The sequence below is a fragment of the Saccopteryx bilineata genome, chromosome 2 (assembly GCF_036850765.1).
Source record: "Saccopteryx bilineata isolate mSacBil1 chromosome 2, mSacBil1_pri_phased_curated, whole genome shotgun sequence".
NCBI lineage: Eukaryota > Metazoa > Chordata > Mammalia > Chiroptera > Emballonuridae > Saccopteryx > Saccopteryx bilineata.
In genome coordinates, this window is record NC_089491.1 from 222,862,499 (window position 1) to 222,884,492 (window position 21,994).

Below are 21,994 nucleotides of genomic sequence, written 5' to 3' on the forward strand. Positions count from 1 at the left end.
ACTGAGCCACTCAGCAGGATCCTGAGGCTTCTGGAAGGTGAGCCAGCACCCAGGTCAGAGTGTGGTGCAGAGCAAGAATCGTTTGCTTGTAGAGGGAGCTCGGTGCACTCCCGTGGCAAACACTTTTCTGGCTGCTCTCCTGGATATGTGACTAGGAGCTGGTTCTTTGTGGAATTTGGAGAACATCATCTCCTTGCAGGGCGGGTTATGGGGAGGGGCAGCACAGAAGCCCCCTGTTTGGCCATAGTTAGTGTTCAGAACTAGGCTGAATACCATGAGACATCCTTTTTCTTTTTTTTTTTTTTTTTTTTTTTAACAGAGACAGAGAGAGGGATAGATAGAGACAGACAGATAGGAACGGAGAGAGATGAGAAGCATCAATCATCTGTTTTTTGTTCCAACATCTTAGTTGTTCATGGATTGCTTTCTCATATGTGCCTTGACTGTGGGCCTTAAGTAGACCGAGTGAACCCCTTGCTCGAGCCAGTGACCTTGGGTCCAAGCTGGTGAGCTTTGCTCAAACCAGATGAGCCTGCGCTCCAGCTGGCAACCTCAGGGTCTTGAACCCGGGTCCTTCGCATCCCAGCCCGACACTCTATCCACTGTGCCACCGCCCTGTTCGACCCATGTCCTATTCTTACAAACACTTAAACGTGCTTGCTGGGTGCCTTTTCTGCAGGCACATTATCTCCACTCCCAGGATTGTTCTCACACTCTAGTATATAATTTATTTTTCTCCCATTTTCAGTAGAGTTTACATCTTAATGACAGACCTTGGACCCTCCCTCAATTCCATTTTACCTTTGATCCTTTCCAGAAATTAACATAAAGGAGTGGAAGTAAAGGGGCCCTGACACAGCACCAGGTATAACTTCAGACGCATGACTTGAACTAAGTGTTGAAAAAAATAATCCAAACCCAACGAGTTGGAAATATTATTTATTCAAACAAACCAAAGTCTTTTTATTTCCTTTTCAGTGGTTTACTCTTAATTGGGTAGAACATACAGGTACAAAAATATGATTATTTTAGAAAACTGCACTTTTGAAGCGCACAAGAACTCGGCCAGTGTCTGCAGAGCCTCCTCTGAGGTGGAGTGAATGCCTGTTTACTCCAACTCTTGGTCCTGTCATACTGTCAATTAACATAGTGGACTAGAAATAGAGGAAAATTCCAAAAGGGAGATACAAAATAATCTTAAGCACTTTTAAAAATACAAGATACACTTGAGAATTGTGTATTAAAGGCTGTTAATCTGAGACATACACGGTACATTTTGCAAAGTGCAACTTCTGGCATCTGTTTTAGAATACAAGGTTTGCAAGCACAAAGAAGCCATGAGTGCAGCAGCAAAGTCCCCCTCCTTAAGAAAAATAGGAGTGGCTGCTTTCAATGGTCAAACAGAGATTTTAAACTTAAAGTATATTTACCTGTGCAATTAACAGACATAGTAGGATATACATCATTTTAGATTACAATAATTCAGCTTCTATTACATGACAAAGCTCAGTCATTCTTTTTTCTCTCATAGGTGCTAATTCCAACACTAAGCATTTCCAACCCCACCGATAAGAACATTGCACCTACAATTAGGAAAGCGAGGGAAGAAATTCCAAGTTGATACCACTAGCAACACAGACCACAAAGCTGTGTAAGAAACTGGGGTTAAGGAAGGTTATTTTGGGTGATTTTCATTACAGAATAATAGAGACTTAGTGAATTTGGATAATTTTTTCTTCTTTACCTCAAAAAGAAAATCTTTTAATGTTTTCTTAACTTCCATTCAGAAGTGTTCACTTCAAAAATGTGAGAAATGTTCACTTCAAAAATGTGAGGCTCATGGGAAACTTTACTCAAATAGGTAAAATGAAGCCAGCTGAAACCCTAGTTATATCTGTAAACTTTCAACCATTTGCACATACAGCACTTAGCAGAGGGAAAAAAATAAGCCCTGTTGCCTGTTGGAGACACTCACCTTCTCATGATATTCTGATCTGTGCCTCCATCGTAAATAAAAGCACAACTATCCCAGCCAAGAGAAGGAAATTCCATGGAGAAACCTGAATGGTAAGGAGGCCAGGTTTCAAAGGTACTCAAGGTTGCAAGCCTCCTTTTAGTGACACCAGGAAGTTGATAGCGGGGCTCAACTAACTCAAAGTCTATTTTACAAACCTGTAAATTGTAATGATATAATCACTAATTTGGATTGGCAAAACATTCTACACAGTTTGATCTATGTGGGGTGCCCCTGTGTGGAACCTACACTTAGACTTCCCTAGGTTGGTTCTATACAAATAAGTGCCACTTGCAAAGGGAACTGCCACTTCCATCACTGCTTCACAGGCCCGGGCATCCTGTCCAGCAGGTGCCTAGGGGCCAGAGAGTATTTTATCCCACCCTCTCCTGTATCCTGAAATGCTCACCGGATACCTCTAGAATCACTGCTTTGGCAATGGTGCCCCAATAAACTCCCAAAGGCTTTACACGGGACACAAGGAGGCTCTTGCACATCAGAGATCAGGTGTCCTGGAGTAGCTTTCGCCCTGGGTTGGATCAGAGTTTATTGGAAAACTTTAGGAGCAAGCATGCTGTAAAATCACACACAATGTAGCTTAGATACACTGGACCCCTGCACGTAATATCTGATTGTAAGAAACTCTCGGGAAAGCTCAGATAGGTAATAAAATACTGTCCTGTATGGTTGGAGTGGATGTCCTGATGACACTCATACAGTATTTAATTCCAATTATTAAGGGGACTAGTGGTTTGGCAGACACACTGATGTCACCACTAGTCCTGGCTTTGCTCACTCCCACCTTCCACACACATGGCTGATTGCCCTCATCAGGCTGACTTCACCTGCAGGATGATGATCTCACTGGCCCAGAGCACTTGCCCAAGGCCGAAACATGGTATGCGCTGGCTAGAGTCACCTGGAGAGCCTACTGTAGGGCAATGACTCTAACTAGCACCCAGTGAGCTCCAGGACCTCAGGGACCCTCCAGGGATGCTGCTCACAGGCCTTGGGCAATGCACAGTGTATTGCTTTGTCCGTTTCTCACTTTGTCCATGCTGACATTGGACACATGACCCCAAATTAAATATTCTTGAAGTTTGGGGTTTTTGGCTGTGTAAAATAATTCAGATCTCCAATTAATTTCAGCGCCTTTAGAGGCAAAAGATATCTGTGGATTCCTGGCATCAAGGCTATTTTTCCAAATCGGCAAATTCTGCTAATTTTCTTACATACTTTTGGTTATTTTTTAAAAATTTCCTTCCCTGCTCTGAAAATGTATTTTTCTTGTTTGCTGTTTTATTGGTAAACAGATAGTATGAAATTCTTAAGACCTACCAGAAATGTGCACAAGAACTTCTGTTGTGTGCAGATTTCTTGGCACTAAATACCTAGTATCTTTCTTGGCAAAACTATAATTTTACATTTTATGGTGTTTAGTTGTTTTTCCTTAAAAAAAAAAAAAAAAAAACTTTTAGTGCAAAGTTTTAATGCTGAACAGTTCCGTAATCAATCTTAGTAAGTTCGTACAATCGAAAACCCACCAGCCCCCCCCCCCAATTATCTGGTTTCCACTAATAAGGATAAAGTCTGTGAAACTAGATTATTGTTGTGGATGAAGCAGGCTGTGGGCGGTGATTTATTCCCAGTGATGTCAAGTGGCACAAGGCTAGAACTTAGAACCTAAGCATTCTTGGCAGCTCTGCCTGGAGAGGGAAAATTAACAAATTTCCATTCTCCCAGGGAACCTATTAAATAATGAAATACTCCTGCCTCACCTCTTAAATGAGATAATGCAATTCCCCAATCATAATGGCTTTGCAAAACCTATAACCCAAAACTCTGCAGAATGAATGAGGCATTACTGGGAAACTACTTTCATAGCTTTGAACTGCAATTAGCCCCACCTTTATCTCTGACCAAAACCTCTGCATTTCACGATGAATCAGGTAAAAGCCTTTCAAATGTCAGGGAGTATACTGTGTTCAGTAAACCTTCTCTGTTGTCACATGCAAGGTTCTCTTTCTTTGTTACATACTTGTCTTAGCTTCAGGAGGAACATAAAATAGTGCATGGGAAATGCCAGGTGAACCTCACGCAATCGCATGTGGTGTTTTCAAATTCCCAAGGGAAAAAAATGGACTCAGTCCCCATCCCATTTCTTGCTACTTTTCATAAACAGTTTCAGTTGCTGAAGACAAGATTTCATTTCTGGCTTCCAAATACCTTTATCAGGATTATAAAGCATCACCCAAATAAAAAGAAAGAAAAGTATTGTTCCTGTAGAAACATCCATGCCCATCAGAGAGCTGACAATGGTTTGATAACAGCCTAACATCAAGTTGCAGTTTTCAGGAAAGAACCATCTTCCAGCATTTTACACAGTGTGTTCCAGGTAACAGTGACACCCTCAAGTGGTTGCTACTTCCTTTGCTGTTTAAAGCAGGTCTACTTGCAGATTTCCCAAGATAAGTCTCAGTTTACATCGTAACTCGAGGAGGTGGGAATGACTTACCAGGGATTTTATTTAGAGTTCAATTTTCAGCAGCAAGTCATGCCAGGAACATGTGCCACATTCCATTGTCTATTTCATGCTCATTGCTAAATTAAATTATTTTGTAATTTAAGTATTCCCATTAAAACGTCCCATCCAATGATGTCAGAGATGAAAAGGTAGAGAAATCTGATGCCAAACACAGAGAATTATATATAGCAAACGTCATTCAAACAGCTTGAAATCTAACTTGCTGTTATCATGTATTCTGGGAACAGCACCCGCTAATGGGCTGTAACAGAAATAGTCTGAGCTCAGAAATCTAACAAGGGAAATGGAACAGAGGACACCTGCACAAAGAAATAAAGGAGCAAAACTGACCAGGTCACACCTGCGATTCCCTCTTCTTAATTCAGGGGTTCAGACTTTGCACAGCACGGGAAGGCACAGTCTAGGAATGCTGTCTTCACTTCTATGCAAAGTGGCTCACAAACAGCAGCCAGTGAAAGAGGCAATAAGAGGAGGATTAGACTTCCAGAGATGTCTAATTCTGAAATACATTTTAAATCATTACCTCTCAACTGAGACCAGATGTGATAACAAGCATCAGATAACAGAAGTTTGTCCCACCGTCCCATCCCAAGAGGAACTGACTCATTCCTGCCATGTTTGAGCTGTACATTGAATAACACAAAAAATTCATGCTCTTCACCACAAGTATCTGTAAAAGCGGGAGAGTCTGTGAGGACACCATGACCAGTATAAGTGACCTCGCATCTCTGGCACTATCATATACTATTTCTAAATATAGAGGTGACCCTGGGATCCAGAGAGCAAAGCAGGTGGCTGAAACATCCACATGGAACTGATTCTGAACACAAATAGCATCCAGCCAGAGGAGACACGCCACAGCTAGCCCTTCCAGTGGAATTTTATTATATATCCAACTCAGCACAATAGTAATGCAAAGTGAACATCGAACTTGGCACAGGAACAAGAGAGAAGGGATGCTGGCTTTGAACCCTTCTCTTAATTACATTGGATCATATAAGGCTGATTATATCGAGCAGTTTCTGCTTTTCTTTGGCAAAGGCCTCAAATAATAGCTAAAGGGGATTTCCCCAAATAAAGATACCATTGCACACCCAACGGGCACCAAAGATTGGACGTGCAAAGGGAAGAAGCCTGTGGGCCACCGGTTCAAACAATGTGAAATGGACACTCACGGTTTCAGAGCACGAGAATAACTAGAAGTTCCCTCCAAAAGTTCTTTGTATGTCTTGCGTCTTCCTTCCGCTGGGAACTGGTCAGGAGTATAGGCATTTAACCGTTTCCCTATTTCTCAAAAGGGTAATAATCAACCTACCCTCAGAGATTTGGAAAAAGGAACAACTAAGTGAGTGACACAGAATTTGCTTTTCTCATTGAAACACTGTTTACTGATTTGAAGTAAGATTGGCACAGGAGCTAAAGACCAGCTTGGTGACCAAAGTTCGATGCATGGGCGGTTCAGCACCAGTTCCATCTGGCCTGACGGAAGGAGGAGTCTTTCAGGAGAGGGACCCAGCCTCCTGCAACCCCACTCGGGCTGGGACCCTGCACAGGGTCTCAACAGAGGTAGTTTTTTCTTTTTTACTTTTATACCAACATTACTATGGAAGCATTGAGTACAATAGAGCAGGCTTCCTTCTCACTCCACCGTGGTGGGGAAAGGCCTTCCATCATCAGAAGAGGACGGTGAGGACTGCTGCATGATGATCTCTATTCAGGGCACAGAAAGACCCAGAAAAGGGGCTTGCTGCTGTCCCCAACTCAGAAGGGGCGGGACAGTTCTGTCAACAGGCCCCAGACTGCTTCTCCTGCCATCGTATTGTGAGCCTTCTTAGACTACTCAGACCCTAGTAGACGCCTGGTGCAAAATACCCTTAAGTGCAATGCATACAAAAAGCTTCCCATTAGCCGAGAAGAGGGATAACATAGACGCACTCCCTTCCCCAGAGGTGCAAGCGACAGCTTCCTTTTTATCTCGAGGCACATCAAGACGGTTTGGTATCCCAGTCACATCAAGTCTGAAGCCCAAGTCACTCTGTTTTGGTTTAGAATGACTTTCTTTTTTATTATTATTATTATTATTATCATTTTTCCCAGAAGAAGGAAGCTAAGAAATTAAGAATCAACATACAATGAATCTGGAAGGCATCTGGGAGCAGAACAGAGATTTCAGACCAGTGGATGTAGGAAGAAACCCGGTTTTACCACCCCCACCTGCTGCACTGAAAATAGAAGTCTCTTCATAGCTGAGTTCAAGGTTGCTCGCGTTCAAGCTTTACTCTTCATTTCCAGCGATGCCGGACAAGAGAAGACTCATCATTGACAACCTCGGGGTCCCGGGGGGCATGCCGACACCGGAACGGGAGGAGTAGCAGGATGATTAAGGTGAGAAGGATGATCCCACACACACTCAAGAGGGTGTAGGAGACGATCCACAAAATGGGCTCATTCAAAGGCAGGGTGGGAACACAGTTGCTGGCTATGTCGTCTGTTGAGAAAGGCCCAGAAATTTCAGACACTGGAGTACCTGCAATCACTGAGGAGACAGAAGGGGGAAATCCACAGCTATGAAATGAGCAGTCCATCTCTAACACACCCCGAACTTATCAGACCACAGTCACCTGGGCACCAGGTTCCAGTGGCTCTGAGCATGCACCAGGGAGGTCTTGGTGGCAGCGCGCCTTCTGCAGGTCCTGTCCCCTGTGACTAGAAGGACAGCATATTTCAGGGCTGCAGATATGGAACCTATGTAGTAGATGTGCACATGCAGAAGCACCAGGTACTTCATGGAGGGCTGGAGGGGCTGGAGGACTCTGCAGGTGACAGCAGCAGACAAAGCCTGGCAGGCTCAGCTGGGCTGGTGGGTTGTGATAAAGAAAAAGAGCAGTAGCATTCACAGCTGAAAGCTCAGCTGAAGCTTCCTGAGTCCTGGGGACTTCCCCAGCAGAGTTACCTGGGTCCAGGCCTTCTGGTGGATTCTAATTCTGCAATATGGTAGGCCTACTTTTAGTTTTTTGAGGAATCTTCATACTTTTTCATAATGACCACACTATACAACCTAGCAATCCCAATTCTGGGTATGTATCTAAAGAAAACAAAAACACTAATTCAAAAAGACATACACACCCCTCTGTTCACTGCAGCATTATTTACAATAGTGGAGATATAGATGCAACTTAGGTGTCTATTCATAGATGACTGGATAAAGATGTGGTACATATGTACAGTGGAATACTCAGCCATCAAAAATGAAACCTTGCCATTCAAGACAACATGGATGGGTCCAAAGGGTACTATGCTAAGTGAAATAAATCAGAGAAAGACAAATACCATATTGTTTCACTTATATGTGGAATCTTAAAAAAAAAGAAAAGAAAACCAGAACAAATAAACGAATGTAAATCGCAGATTCAAATGCCCAGGGACTTTCATCACCACAGAGGAGAAGAAGCTGCCAGGCCATAAACCCATGAAGGACTGTCGGACCCTTGCATTGTGTGCAAATGCTAGCGGTGACTGTAAAGTAAAGCCACTGCTAGTGTATCATTCCAAAAATTCTTGAGCCTTTAAGACTCACAAGATAAGATTCTTAAAGAAAAACTGCAGGTTATGTGGTGCACCAATGCTAGGGCACGGGTTATGTGGCAGTTTTTTACTGAATGGGTAAATCTCGTCTTTGATCCTGTAGTGAAGAAATATCTTCAAGAAAATAAACTCCCAATGAAAGCATTACTAATCCTTGAAAATGCTCCAGCCCACTCACCTGGTCTTGAAGATGACATTCTTGATGAGTTCAAATTTGTGAAAGTCCTCTACCTCTCACCCAACACAACTTCAATCTTGCAACCTATGGATCAGCAGGTCATTTCCAGCTTTAAAGAGCTTTATACAAAGCACTTTAAAGGTGCTTTGAGGTGACTGAGAATATAATTCTAACCCTTTGAGAGTTTTGAGGTGACTGAGAATATAATTCTAACCCTTTGAGAGTTTTGGAAAGATCACTACAACATCGTGATATGTTTACGCATTATTGACTTGGCATGGCACGAGGTTACAAGAAGAACCTTGAACTCGGCATGGAAAAAGTTATGGCCTGATGTTGTTGCAGACAGGGACTTCTTCGAAGGATTAGAACCAGAGACTGAGACTGAGGAAGAAGCGTTGGAAGAGATTGTGTCCCTCGGAAAGTTGATGGGTCTGGAGGTAGATGAGTGTGATGTAAACGAGCTTGTTGAGGAACATGAGGAGGAACTCTCAACTGAGGAGTTGAAGGAGCTACAGATGATGCAACATATGGAGCTTCTACAAGGGATTAGTAGTGAGGAGGAGGTAGAGCCTGAGAAAGTGATTTCTACAAGTGAAATTAAAGACATGCTGGCAATGTGGGAGAAGCTTTCAAGTTTCATTGAAAAGAAACACCCAGAAAAAGTTTCAACTGGTTGTGCTTCAGAACTTTTTAATGACACTTGATTGTTACATTTCCATAACATTTTAAAAGGCAGGTGAAAACAAACCTCTTTGGATAGGTTTTTATTCAAAAGTCTTGCAAGTGAGAGTGCCGAAAGTACAGCCAAAAAGGCAAAAACAGGTGATGATTAAATGAAAAATACGTAATGTTAAGCTTAGGGTAAGTTTAAAGTTAAGAAAGTACATTTTTTTACAATTAAGTTTTTGTGGTTTCATTTTAAGTAAAGAAAGTGCAGTTTTAGTTTACATTTAGTGTTAAGAAAGTGCAGTTTTAGTTTATGTGTCTACAGTGCCTGCATCCCTTCCTCTCTCCCTCCTCCTCCGCCATTCACCTCCGTTAACCACACTGGTCTGTCTCCAAGGTAAGAATACAGTACTAAATAACTCTTTTTTTCTTTTATTTCATATATTTTGTTATGCATTGGTAAAGTATACATGTATGTTTCTTAATTAAAAACATGTCTTTTTTCATAATTTAGGATGGTTTGGGGATGTTTCACAGGGCTGGAATGGATTAAATCTATTTCAGTTATTTTAAATGGGAGAAATTTGTTTGATATACAAGTTGACTGACTTACGAGTTTTGTTACAGAACGAATTAAACTCGTATCTCAAGGTACCACTGTATATAGATCTAGGTATGTAAGATGAGTAAGCTCTAGAGATAACGTATAACACAGTGATTACTATTAACAATACTGTATTGTACACTTGAAATATGCTAAGGGGGTAGATCTTAAATGTTCTCACCACCACCAAACAAAAGAAAAAAGAAAACGGTAACATGTGAGGCAATAAGCATGTTCATCAGTTTGGTTGTGGTGATCATTTCACTTACTTATTTACTTCCTTATTTTTTAAAAGATTTTATTGATTGTAGATTCTGATTTCCTTATTTGTTTGTGACAGAGACAGAGAGAGGGACAGATAGGGACAGACAGACAGGAAGGGAGAGAGATGAGAAGCATCAGTTCTTCGTTGTAGCACCTTAGTTATTCATTGATTGCTTTCTCATATGTGCCTTGACGGGCAGGCTACGGCAGACCGAGCGACCCCTTGCTCAAGCCAGCAACCTTGGGCTCAAGCTGGTGACCCTTGATCAAACCAGATGGGCATGCGCTCAAGCTGGTGACCGGAGTTTCAAATCTGGGTCCTCCATGTCCCAGTCTGACGCTCTATCCACTGTGCCACCACCTGGTCTATATTTACTGATTAGAGAGAGAGAGAGAGAGTCATTGGCAGGGAGGGGGGAGCAGAAAGCATCAACCTATAGTTGCTTCTCATATGTGTCCTTCTGGGGCAAGCCCAGGGTTTCAAACTGGCAACCTCAGCATTCCAGGTGGTTGCTTTATCCACTGCGCCACCACACATTAGGCATAGTGATCATTGTACAATGCACAGGTATATCAAAACATTGAGTTGTACATCTTAAATATATATAACTTTAATCTTTCAATTATACCTCAATAAAGTTGATAAAAGTTAAGAAAATCATCACCACCGACTGCACTATAAAATCCACTAAAGGAAGCCCTTCAGGCAGAAGAGCAATGCTATCAGACGGAAACCTAGATCTGCACAAAGAAATGATCAACATCAGGAATGATAATGACGGCTATAACACCTACATTCGGAACTGTAAATACTTAGGAAGATAACAGATCTAAAGCAAGAATAATAACAATATACTGGGTGGTTTATAACATGTGCATTAGTGAACTGTCTGACAGTAATAACTTTCTTTGAGCAGAGGACAGAAACGGACATATATTGTTGTAGGTTCTTTTATTGTATAGAGGGGCAGACTGTGATAAATTAAAGGTGTATATAAACCCTAAGGCAACCACTAAACACAACAAAGAGTTCTAGTTAATAAACTAGCGGAGGAGATAAAAAGAAATAGAAATAATCCGAAAGAAGACAGAAAAAGAGGAAAGCGGATGTGTGTGTGGGGGGCAGATAAGACATAGAGAAAACAAATAACAACATGATTAACTTAAACACAGCCGTACCAATCATCACATTAAACATAGTCTACATCGGAGGCTGGCGATCTTTTTCTGTAAAGGACCAGACATAGAATATGTTAGGCGTTTTGGGCCACATATGATTTCTATCACACATTCTTTTTGATTTTTTTTTACATAAACCTTTAAAAAAATGTAAAAAACATTCTTAATTCAAAAACAGGCTAGATGCTAGATTTGGCTGGCCTGCTGTTGTCTGCCAATCTGTGGTCTAAACACGCTAATAAGAAACAGAGATTGTCAAATTAGATACAAAGCAATATTAAATGTTATCATTATATGCTGCCTACAAGAAACTAGCTTTAAATTTAAATACTCAAATATATTAAAAAACAGCCCTGGCCAGTTGGCTCAGCGGTAGAGCGTCGGCCTAGCATGCGGAGGACCCGGGTTCGATTCCCGGCCAGGGCACACAGGAGAAGCGCACATTTGCTTCTCCACCCCTCCACCGCGCTTTCCTCTCTGTCTCTCTCTTCCCCTCCCGCAGCCAAGGCTCCATTGGAGCAAAGATGGCCCGGGCGCTGGGGATGGCTCTGTGGCCTCTGCCTCAGGTGCTAGAGTGGCTCTGGTCGCAACATGGCGATGCCCAGGATGGGCAGAGCATCGCCCCCTGGTGGGCAGAGCGTCGCCCCATGGTGGGCGTGCCGGGTGGATCCCGGTTGGGCGCATGCGGGAGTCTGTCTGACTGTCTCTCCCTGTTTCCAGCTTCAGAAAAATGGAAAAAAAAAATAATTAATTAATTAATTAATTAAAAAACAAAGGATGGAAAAAGATAACAGACAGAGTAGATTTGGAACAAAGAGTATTACTGGGAATAAAGATGGTAACTTCATAATGATAAAATACTCAACTCATAAGTAAGACATAACAATACTAAACATTTATGCACCTAATAAGAGCTTCCAAATACATGTGAAAGAATGAGGGGACTGCAAGGAGAAATCAACGAATCCACAAAAACAGTCAGAGATTTCAATATCCCTTTCTGAACAACAGATAGAGCAAGCAGACAGAACTAAGTAGGAATATAGTCTATCCAAACAGCACTACCAACCAACTTGATTTAATTGACAATCTACAGAATATTCCAGCCACGCAGCTGAAGGGATGGCTATAATAGTCCTTAAAATAAATTTCAATACACTTGAAAAGATTTGGTTTACTATGTTCTCTGATCACAGTAGAATTAAATTAGAAGTCAACAGAAAGATATCTGAAAAATCTGTAACTATCTGTAATCTAAAAACATTTCTAAAACTATAAAAATTCCATAAAAAAAACACAGGAGGAAATGTCCTTGAGTTAAAAAGAAATTTTCTCAGTTACATCACCAAAAAATACCAACCATAAGAGAAATAAAAGATAACTTTTATCAAAATTCAAAGAATCCCTCCTTAAAAGATAATATTAAGAGACAAGAAAAACTGGGAGAAAATATTTGCAAGCTACATTTCTCATAAAGGATTTGAATTCTGGACATAACTCTGAAAACTCAATAATCAGAAGACAAGGAATTCAATATAAAAATAAGCAAGAAAATCAGAAAAGACACTTCACCAAAGATGTGTGAATGGAAAATAAAACACATAAAAAAATCTCAAGATTATTAGTCATTAGGAAAATGTAAATTAAAACCATAATGAGGTACCACCAAATATCTATTAAAATTAAAAACTGACAATATCCAATGTTGGTGAGGCTACAGAGGAACTGGAACTCACACACTACTGGTAGGAATGTCACTTTGAAAAACAGTTTGGCAGTTTTCAGAAGTGGAACATATTTCTGTCATACAAACTAGCCATTCCACTGCATGGATTTAGCCAGGAAAAATAAATATATATGTTCAAGGATTTCTACACTAGTGTTCATAGCTACTTTCTTTGGAATAGCCAAAAAACTTGGAAACAACCTCAAAATTCAACAGGTGAATGGGGATAAACCAGCTGTGGTATAGCTATACAATTAAACTATTCAGCAGTAAAAATGAACTATGGATACATGAAATAAAATGAGTACATTTCAAATAATTATATTGAATGAAAGAAGACAAAAATAAATGTACACTGTGATTCCATTTATATAAACTCTAAAAAGTGAAAAGTAATCTAATAGTTTCGACAGAAGGCAAACCAGTAGATACTAGCGGTGGTGTGGGGTCAGCAGAGGCTTGGAGGCAGGCAGAACAAAGCTATACAGGAGACTTTTGGGCTTGCTGAAAATATTTATTGTCTCATATGTGGTGATGGTTTCAAGAGTGGTGGCGCAGTGGATAGAGTAACAACCTGGGACACTGAGGTAGCTGGATTGAAATCCTGGGCTTGGCCGGTCAAGGCACATACAACAAGCAACCAATGAACAACTAGAGTGAAGCAGCTACTTCTTGTCCCCACCTCTTCCTTTCTCTGTAAAGTAAATAAATAAAATCTTAAAAAAATAAAAGAGTGCATATATAGCTCTGGCTGGATAGCTCAATTCAGTAGGTCTCACTATACCAAGGTTGTGGGTTCGATCCCCAGTAAGGGCATATTTAAAAATCAATCGTTAACTTAGGTAGGTAGATATTAATAGAGAAAGAGAGCAAAGGGAATTGGACATTAAATTTTATAAAAATGGAAAGTACTTCAGTAGGAAGCTGCAGCATTCCATTTACTAGGACCCTAGGAGATTAACACTCCCTGTACCAGAGAGGGAGAACCTGTTTTTCCAGCTCCCCTAGGTAAAATCTGATTCCTACCAAAACAGTGGGGGAGGGGGGGGGTGCTTCCCTGCTTCCACTTTAAGGCACGGCAGTGGAAGCCAAGGTGGTGGCCATAGAGACCTGTCAGTCTAGCCTAGAAGAAGGATTTGATTGCTTAGTTGCAAGCCCACAAAATTCTTAAGAAACTGATTACTTGGCTTAAAGCAGGGGTCCCCAAACTTTTTACACAGGGGGTCAGTTCACTGTCCCTCAGACCGTTGTTGGGCCGGACTATAAAAAAAACTATGAAGAAATCCCTGTGCACACTGCACATATCTTATTTTAAAGTAAAAAAAAAAAACAAAAAAAAGTATTTCAATGGGAACTATGCTCCTCTCACTGACCACCAATGAAAGAGGTGCCCCTTCCGGAAGTGCGGCGGGGGCCGAATACATGGCCTCAGGGGGCCGCATGTGGCCCGCAGGCCGTAGTTTGGGGACCCCTGGCTTAAAGGAAAGCTAGTCTTTTACATCCCCAAAATATAAACAGAAGTCAAAGATCCACTCATTTTTTTCTACCCTTCAACTTAGAGACACCTGCAGGGCTGACCCTGTTTGTTTCACTTGGGCTGGCAGCTGCCTGTGGCCAGGGAGCCATGTGGTCTCCTCCCAAGTACAGGTTCCAAGCAGCACCAGGACTGGATTAAGCTTTGGTAGAGACTAAACCATGGTGCAGAGTACCTGGACTTTGGTCTTTTTTTTTTTTTTAAAGTCACTTTAAAAAAAAATTTATTTATTTATTTATTCATTTTTTAGAGAGGAGAGACAGAGAGAGACAGAGAGGAGAGAGAGACAGGGGGGAGGAGCTGGAAGCATCAACTCCCATATGTGCCTTGACCAGGCAAGCCCAGGGTTTTGAACTGGCGACCTCAGCATTTCCAGGTCAACGCTTTATCCACTGCGCCACCACAGGTCAGGCTGGACTTTGGTCTTTATACTGGGCTTAATGAAGACAAGATTGGACTTTTTCCTGGGCAGGACAGATGGAAATAAGACACTAGAAACCTATGGGCAGGCTCCTATTTCAACCCTGAATAAATCTTACTGCAAAAGCCTCATCTTTTCCAAATATAGGTGTTGGGCAGATAAAACATACTATGCTCACTTTGTTAAAGTGAGCACTGCCCACGTGGAAGCCCGTAGCCCAGGTGCTATTAGTTGCCCTTCTTGCTTGGGATGGGCATGATTATGTTAATGTGTGTTGGGGGAGGGCTTTGGCGCCAAAAGGTTTTAAAAGGAGAGATCACGCTGTTCTGAGGGAAGAGTGATTACATTCTAGGAGGAGAGCAGAGAGGAGAGCAGATAAAGGCCATACGGAGGAGAGGAGAAGCAGCCAAGATGGCAGAGTGCTGAAGGAGAAGCTAGTTTGTACAGAGTTTGTGCAGAGAGGAGATGGGGAACAGAGGTGAATAAGGCTAGTGAACTAGAATCCTCTGATTCTAGGAAACTCGGATAAGTCAGTAGCTTTGTGAGCACTGAATGAGTGGGTTTTGGAGCCCAGTGTGTGTTTTTATTTGCCCACCAGGTGCAAGCTAGGATTAAAGCTAATGGCCCACCAGTTCTTGTTTCATTACCGTCTGTCCAAATCTAATGCGAACCTGCATAGGCCAGGCAGCTGTGATGGTGGCCGTGGCTACTGGCTTTACAATGGGTCTTGTAAATTTCCTTTTCTGTGACTCCATAGAAGAACTACATTTCCAGTGGCAACACAATGAATGCATAAATAATTGAAACAACAAAGTAATGTCTTTTCTCTCTCTCACCATTCCTCTCTCTCTCTCTTTCACAAAATCAATAAGAGAATATATATGTGTTATATATATATATATATATATATATATATATTTTTTTTTTTTTTAACAAGTTGTACCCTATAACATGAACTGTTCATTTTATACCACTTGTATCCAAATAAAGCTATTAAAAACTGAAAAAGCCCTGTGTTGGGCAAACCAACGTGTTTCAAGTGTGTAATGTGTGTTAGGTTTGTTCACTTATATTTTGCCTAATTGCAAATTGCAGATTGCTTGCCTCCATAGGGAGGGGTAATTGTTTGCTGGAGAAGGTTTTTCTCCCCTAGCCTGTTTTGATAGAGAGTGCAGAGAGAGTTTGGAGGGTGAGTCCAGAGAATGAGTCCGGGTTGTGAAACTGGAGACCTAGTTGGGCTTGGGAGCCCTGATTGGGGACTGCGGAGGTTGGGGGATGCTGAGAGAGAGGGAAGCCATCTTCCCTGCATACTTGCTTGTCCGCCATCAGGAGACTTTAGTAAACAGAATGGCCCACCATTTTCTGGCTCCATAGTTCTTTTACTGTCTGCCTGGATCCAGTGAGAACCTGCATGGCCATGGAGATGGCCCCTGGCCTTATACCCTGGCTGGTTGACTCAGTTGGTTAGAGCATCATCCCAAAGCACAGAGGTTGTCAGTTCAAACCCCAGTCAGTCAGGGCACATACAGAAACAGATCGATCGTTCTGTCTCTCTCTTGCTCTCCATTCCTTTCTCTCTAAAATCAGTAAACAAATTTTTTTAAAAAATCAAAAGAACAAAATAGTCAAAACAGTATGTCAAAGAACAACATGTGATATGAGTGCATTTAAGTTCAAAAAGAACAACAAAACCAACCCCAGATCCGTGGGTACAGGGGGGTTGATTTTAGTATTGCTCTTCAAGTGGAATGCCTGAGTTACATACTTTTCCCTATGTGCTATAAACAATAAAAATATCTAAGCTCCCCTGTAAGGCTGGTGGCTGCCACCACGGCCATGCAGGTTCAGGTTCCCATTGGATGTGGGCTGACATAAAAGAACTGTGGAGCCAGAAAATGGTGGGCCATTCCATTTATTAGAGTCTTGTAAAGGTGGATGAGCAAACAGGCAGGGAAGACCACTTTCCTCTCACTCAGGGCTCCCAAAGCCCAACTCATTCTCCAGTCTCCCAGACTCACAGGCCTCCACCAGCCTCAGTGTGCCCCCCCCCCCCCAGCTCTCTTTCTTTCTGCACTCTCCAGCAAAACAAGCTGGGGGAAAAACCCGTCTCCAGCAAACAATCACCTCTCCCAAGCAGGAAGGCAATCCGCAATCTGCTGCCCTGAAGGCAAGCACCAGCAGCCTTCCATAGACTATACATACAGGGCGCTGCCCCAATACAAGGAACAAATCTAAAAAAACACACTTGTTTACTGTTGGGCAAATAAGTTTGTAAAATGTGATTTTTATGCTTCTCCCTTAGAGTTTGCCTTGAGGGCTGGGCAGTGCCAAGTATATGTGATCTGTGAAATTGTAAATTACCTTCCTGCTTGGGAAGAGCCACTGTTTTTGCTAATGTGTGCTGGAGGAGAGGTTTTGCGCCAGAAAGTCTATGCAGAGAGAGAGCAGAAGAAGAGGCAGAGAGAGAGAAGCCATGTTTGTAGAGTGAGAACAAAGAGAATGCAGAATGCTGAAGAAGAAGTCAGTTGGTGCAGAGAGAAGGTGTACAGATGGGAAAATAGAGGTCAGGGGCTTTGCGAGCTCCACTGAGTCTGGAGGGGCCTTTGATTCTAGGAGAAACTGAAGAAGATTCTCCTGGTTGTGGAACCGGAGAATGTGTCAGTGGCTTTGGGAGCCCTGAGTGAAAGTGAAGTGTTTCCCTGTGTGGTGCTCATCAGCCTGTGCAAGACTTTAATAAAGAAATGGCCCACCATTTTTTGGTTCCACTGTTTCTTTACTGTCTATCTGAATTCAATGCAAACCTGCATGTGAATGGCCGCGACTGCTGGCCATACATTTACCCAACATCCCCCAAATCAAATTTTCCTCAATGTACATGTGTTACTTTTATAATCAGAAAAGTTACATATTTTTAAAAAATGTTTTTGTGAACTAGCACCAATTTATATGCTGCTGAACATACTGTGTAACCCAGAAACACCTGTATCCTCACACTGGCTAACTAGCTACTCAATGCTAAAGGAAATAAAAATACTTATGTAGAGTATTTTCCAGGAAAGCCATTCACTGAACATTTATTACATACACTACTAATGCTGTGGTTATAAAATAGATTTTAATTTTTCATATTGCATTTATTTATGAGAGGCTATAGGAAGCAGTGGTAGAGCATAGACCCTAGGACCAGACTTCTGGGGTTCAGATCCTAGCTCCCACTTAAGAAGTGTGTCATCTTGGCCAAGTTATTTAACTTCTTTCCCCCTCAGTTTCCTCATCTGCATGTGGTGATAACAGCACCTACAAGTCTCACTCTTATTGTATGGATAAGCAAGTAAATAGAGAAGTTAAGCACTCAGCACAGTGCCTGGGGTAAGGTCATTGCTTCCTAAAACCACCTGTTAACATACTGTTCTTTTTAATTCTTACATCAGTGTCTTGGATTAAAATTTTAATTATGCTTTTTTCTCTGCCTTGTTCCCCAGAAGCTTAGGACCCAGTTGATAATGAGTGCCTGAGGAAGAAGTGCCAATTTCCCAACTATAAAAATTATAATGGTCAGATCTTTGTTGTCATAGCACACAAAATAATTGAACTGCTTCCCAAGACCAATGATTTGGCACTGAGATGTTCTCTGAGGAGTATTCTGTAAGGACAGGCGTTCTGGACCCGGGCTGATTTTGCTACACAGGCACGGGAAAGCCCCTTGCTTTCGGGAACCTGGTGTACTTTCCTGTCAAACAAGGAAGCAGGGCTGCCCCATCACTGCCTTTACAGCCCCGTGGCTTTGACATCTTTGATTGCATTTTTAAGTAGAAGGCAGAGGCATATCTCTGCAACTCTGTGCTTGAGAGCTAACATTCCTATTTTTATACACGAACATGTACCAGACAATCCACTTTCAACCTGCAGCAAAGAAAATTCACAGTGAAATGAGTGCCAACTCTACGATGTGTCTCCAGTTGTACAAGCTGAAATCTATACAGTTCTGGGTGCTAAATGTCTCCATCTATAAAAAGAGATGGGTGGTATTTCAGAAGCTTTGGGTACATTAAGAGAGTTGTCAATTTTAACACTATTAATTTTCTTAGGACTCTTGGCCCAGATCACACATAGGCAGTTGACAGTCTCCAGTCCAATATCTGTTGCAGGTCTGTGAGACCACTTACTCAAGGCCCAGGCTGGCCAGCTCCATGACACACCACGACTGCCACCTTGTTTATCTGGTTCTGATCTGAAATTAGAACGATCTTCAAGGGTGGGGAGGGGAAAGCAGATGATAAGAGGCAGGGCAGCATGACAGAAGCTTCTGGGGATCTTTTCCCAAATCCCCCAGCACCCTCCCACCAACCGCCATTCTGTACACCCTGGCTGGAAAAGGAGGTGACGATGTGGTACACGTGTATTTTACAAAGCTCCCCATGAGATTCTTCAAAGCGCTCTCACTCACTGGTCTCCTTCTCACCCTGTCCTCCCAACCCTTACAGAGAAGCCTAATCCTATAAGCTAAGTGTTGTCTGCCAAACACAAATTACTGTGAAGACCAAAATAAAAGAAGTTGGGAAAGAAGGGCAACTCCCAAAGATTTGGTCTCTCTGCCTGACCTGTGGTGGCGCAGTGGATAAAGCGTCGACCTGGAAATGCTGAGGTCGCCGGTTCGAAATCCTGGGCTTGCCTGGTCAAGGCACATATGGGAGTTGATGCTTCCAGCTCCTCCCCCATCTCTCTCTCTCCTCTTTCTCTCTCTCCCCCCTCTCTAAAATGAATAAATAAAATAAAAATCAAAGATTTGGTCTCCATCATGTGCTGGTTGGCACAAAAGTGGAAATTCTTCCAACTATAATATATAGAAATGAAGATAAAATATAATCACAATTATAAAATATGTAGCTGAGTCCAGGAATAAATAGGTCCTAGGGCTGGGGATCCCAAAGCCCAGGGGTGTGTGTGTGTGTGTGTGTGTAGAAGGGGGGTGGAAGACTTGACCCAGCATCAGGGAGATGGAACCTAGAGCTGAGATGCCAGCAAAATCTTGGCCCATTGGTGGAAGGAGCTGGGCACCTCTACCAAATGGACCACAAACTGTCCAGAGTCTGAGGAGGGGTGGGCAGGGAGGATAAGAAAGAGTCTCCCATGAGAAATGGGGCCTCTCAAACATTACCTCCAGATTCCATGGCTGGAATCTAAATTTGCTTGGTGTAGAAACCCTGAAGATTTTATGATCTGAGGACACTCAGCAGAAGCAAATTCAAAATTTTTTTATTTTAGCAACATTTTTTACAGCCCAAGATGCACTGGACTCTCCCAGAGGGCAGGGGTAGGGGGTCACTGCCACTAAAGAAGCTCAAAACAAAAAATTGCAAACCACATGAGAAAAAAATACACCAAGAGAGAACACTCAGTGGACACAAAAACAAGGAGAGCAATTCATATACAATAGAAAAAGAGAACAATCTGCTTGAGATTATATCAATATATATAATAGCTGTGCTTAAAGTGACTAAAAACTCACTAAAATACCAATGATTATTTTTGTTAGGTTTGGGTCCAGGCCTCCTTTAAATCCAAGGTCCCCTTAAAAACTCAAATTCTTGCCTGATCAGGCGGTAGTGCAGTGGATTGAGTGTCTGACTGGGATGCGGAGAACTTGAGTTTGAAACCCCGAGGTAGCTGGCTTGAGCGCGGGCTCATCTGGTTTGAGCAAGGCTCACCAGCTTGAGCCCAAGGTCACTGGCTTGAGCAAGGGGTTACTCGTTCTGCTGCAGCCCCCTCCCGTCTTCCCCGTCAAGGCACATATGAGAAAGCAATCAATGAACAACTAAGGTGTTGCAACAAAGAATTGATGCTTCTCATCTCTCTCCCTTCCTATCTGTCTCTCTCTGTCTCACACACACACACACACACACACACACACACACACACACACAAAAAAAACCCACACAAAAAAAAACACAACAAAACTCCAATTCCCCTCACCCAACTTCCCACTAGGGCAACTTCTTCATTAAGCATCTCCCTTGCCCAGGTCTCCCCTCCCCTTAAGCAACTCCCTCCACACTGGGAAGGTTCTGGGAAGTGTCCTTGGGACAAGGCCATGGGGAGGGAACTGAGGGTTGGGAAAGGGAGACAGTCTGTGATCAAGGCAACAAACCAGGATATGCTAATCTGGGCATGTCCAGGGGCACCCAACCTCACACCAGCAAATGCCTGAGCAATCCCTGTATCAGACACCCCCTTCCTGCAGCTCTACACTGATGCCACTAGGGTCTCAGCCCCTCTGTTTTGCAGATGCATAAATCAACTTCTTGTAAAACTCATCAGGCCTGTTGTCCCTCCTTCGGCTGACCTAACAATTTTCAACTAAACAAGCTGATTTGAATATTCAAGAAGGAAAGAAAATTTAGAAAGAATAGCAGGAAAGTTCTGGAAAATAAAATAAAAAGAAATGCCATAAAGACATAACAATGGAACAAAATAGAAAATCCAGAAATAAATATATATCTCCTAAATATTTACTGAAATTTGGTATAAAATCATAGTGAGATTTCAACTTAGTAAAGAAAAGATGAATAATTCAATAAGTATTATAGGAACAATGTGGTAATCACCTTGAGAGATAACAGTTTAATACATACATGCTATGTCAAAGTAAATCCAATATAAAAGTCCTTGAATAATTCACAAAAAAGTTTTAGTGAGGAAGGGCATTTAATATGTGACATTAAGCCTAAGAACCTTAAAGCAAAATACTGATATATATATATATATAAATACATAAAAGTAAACATTTATATCAGGGGTCCCCAAACTTTTTACATAGGGGGCCAGTTCACTGTCCCTCAGACCATTGAAGGGCCGGACTATAAAAAAAACTATGAACAAATCCCTATGCACACTGCACATATCTTATTTTAAAGTAAAAAAACAAAACGGGAACAAATACAATATTTAAAATAAAGAACAAGTAAATTTAAATCAACAAACTGATCAGTATTTCAATGGGAACTATGCTCCTCTCACTGACCACCAATGAAAGAGGTGCCCCTTCCGGAAGTGCCGCAGGGGCCGGATAAATGGCCTCAGGGGGCCGCATGCGGCCCTCAGGCCATAGTTTGGGGACCCCTGTTTTATATTATAAGTCATTATAAGTTCAAAAATAATTTACAATTGAAAATAAATTACAGATTTTTATTTCTCCAGATAAATGTTTAATTTTTTAAATTACATAAAGAGCTCCTACAAATAAATACAAAAAACTAAAAACCCAACAGAAAATAA

At 42.0% G+C, this 21,994-nt stretch overlaps 1 protein-coding gene across 1 annotated transcript in view; it reads right to left on the reverse strand.

Annotated features, from left to right (window-relative positions):
- Window positions 1-1,664: 1,664 nt before the first annotated feature.
- BACE2 (beta-secretase 2) overlaps window positions 1,665-21,994 on the reverse strand; it is an 87,561-nt gene continuing 67,231 nt past the window's right edge. The window contains exon 9 of the mRNA XM_066259343.1: window positions 1,665-7,095. Within this exon, the coding sequence (XP_066115440.1) occupies window positions 6,842-7,095 (254 nt within the window). The 3' untranslated portion in view covers window positions 1,665-6,841. The remainder of the gene's footprint in view (window positions 7,096-21,994) is intronic.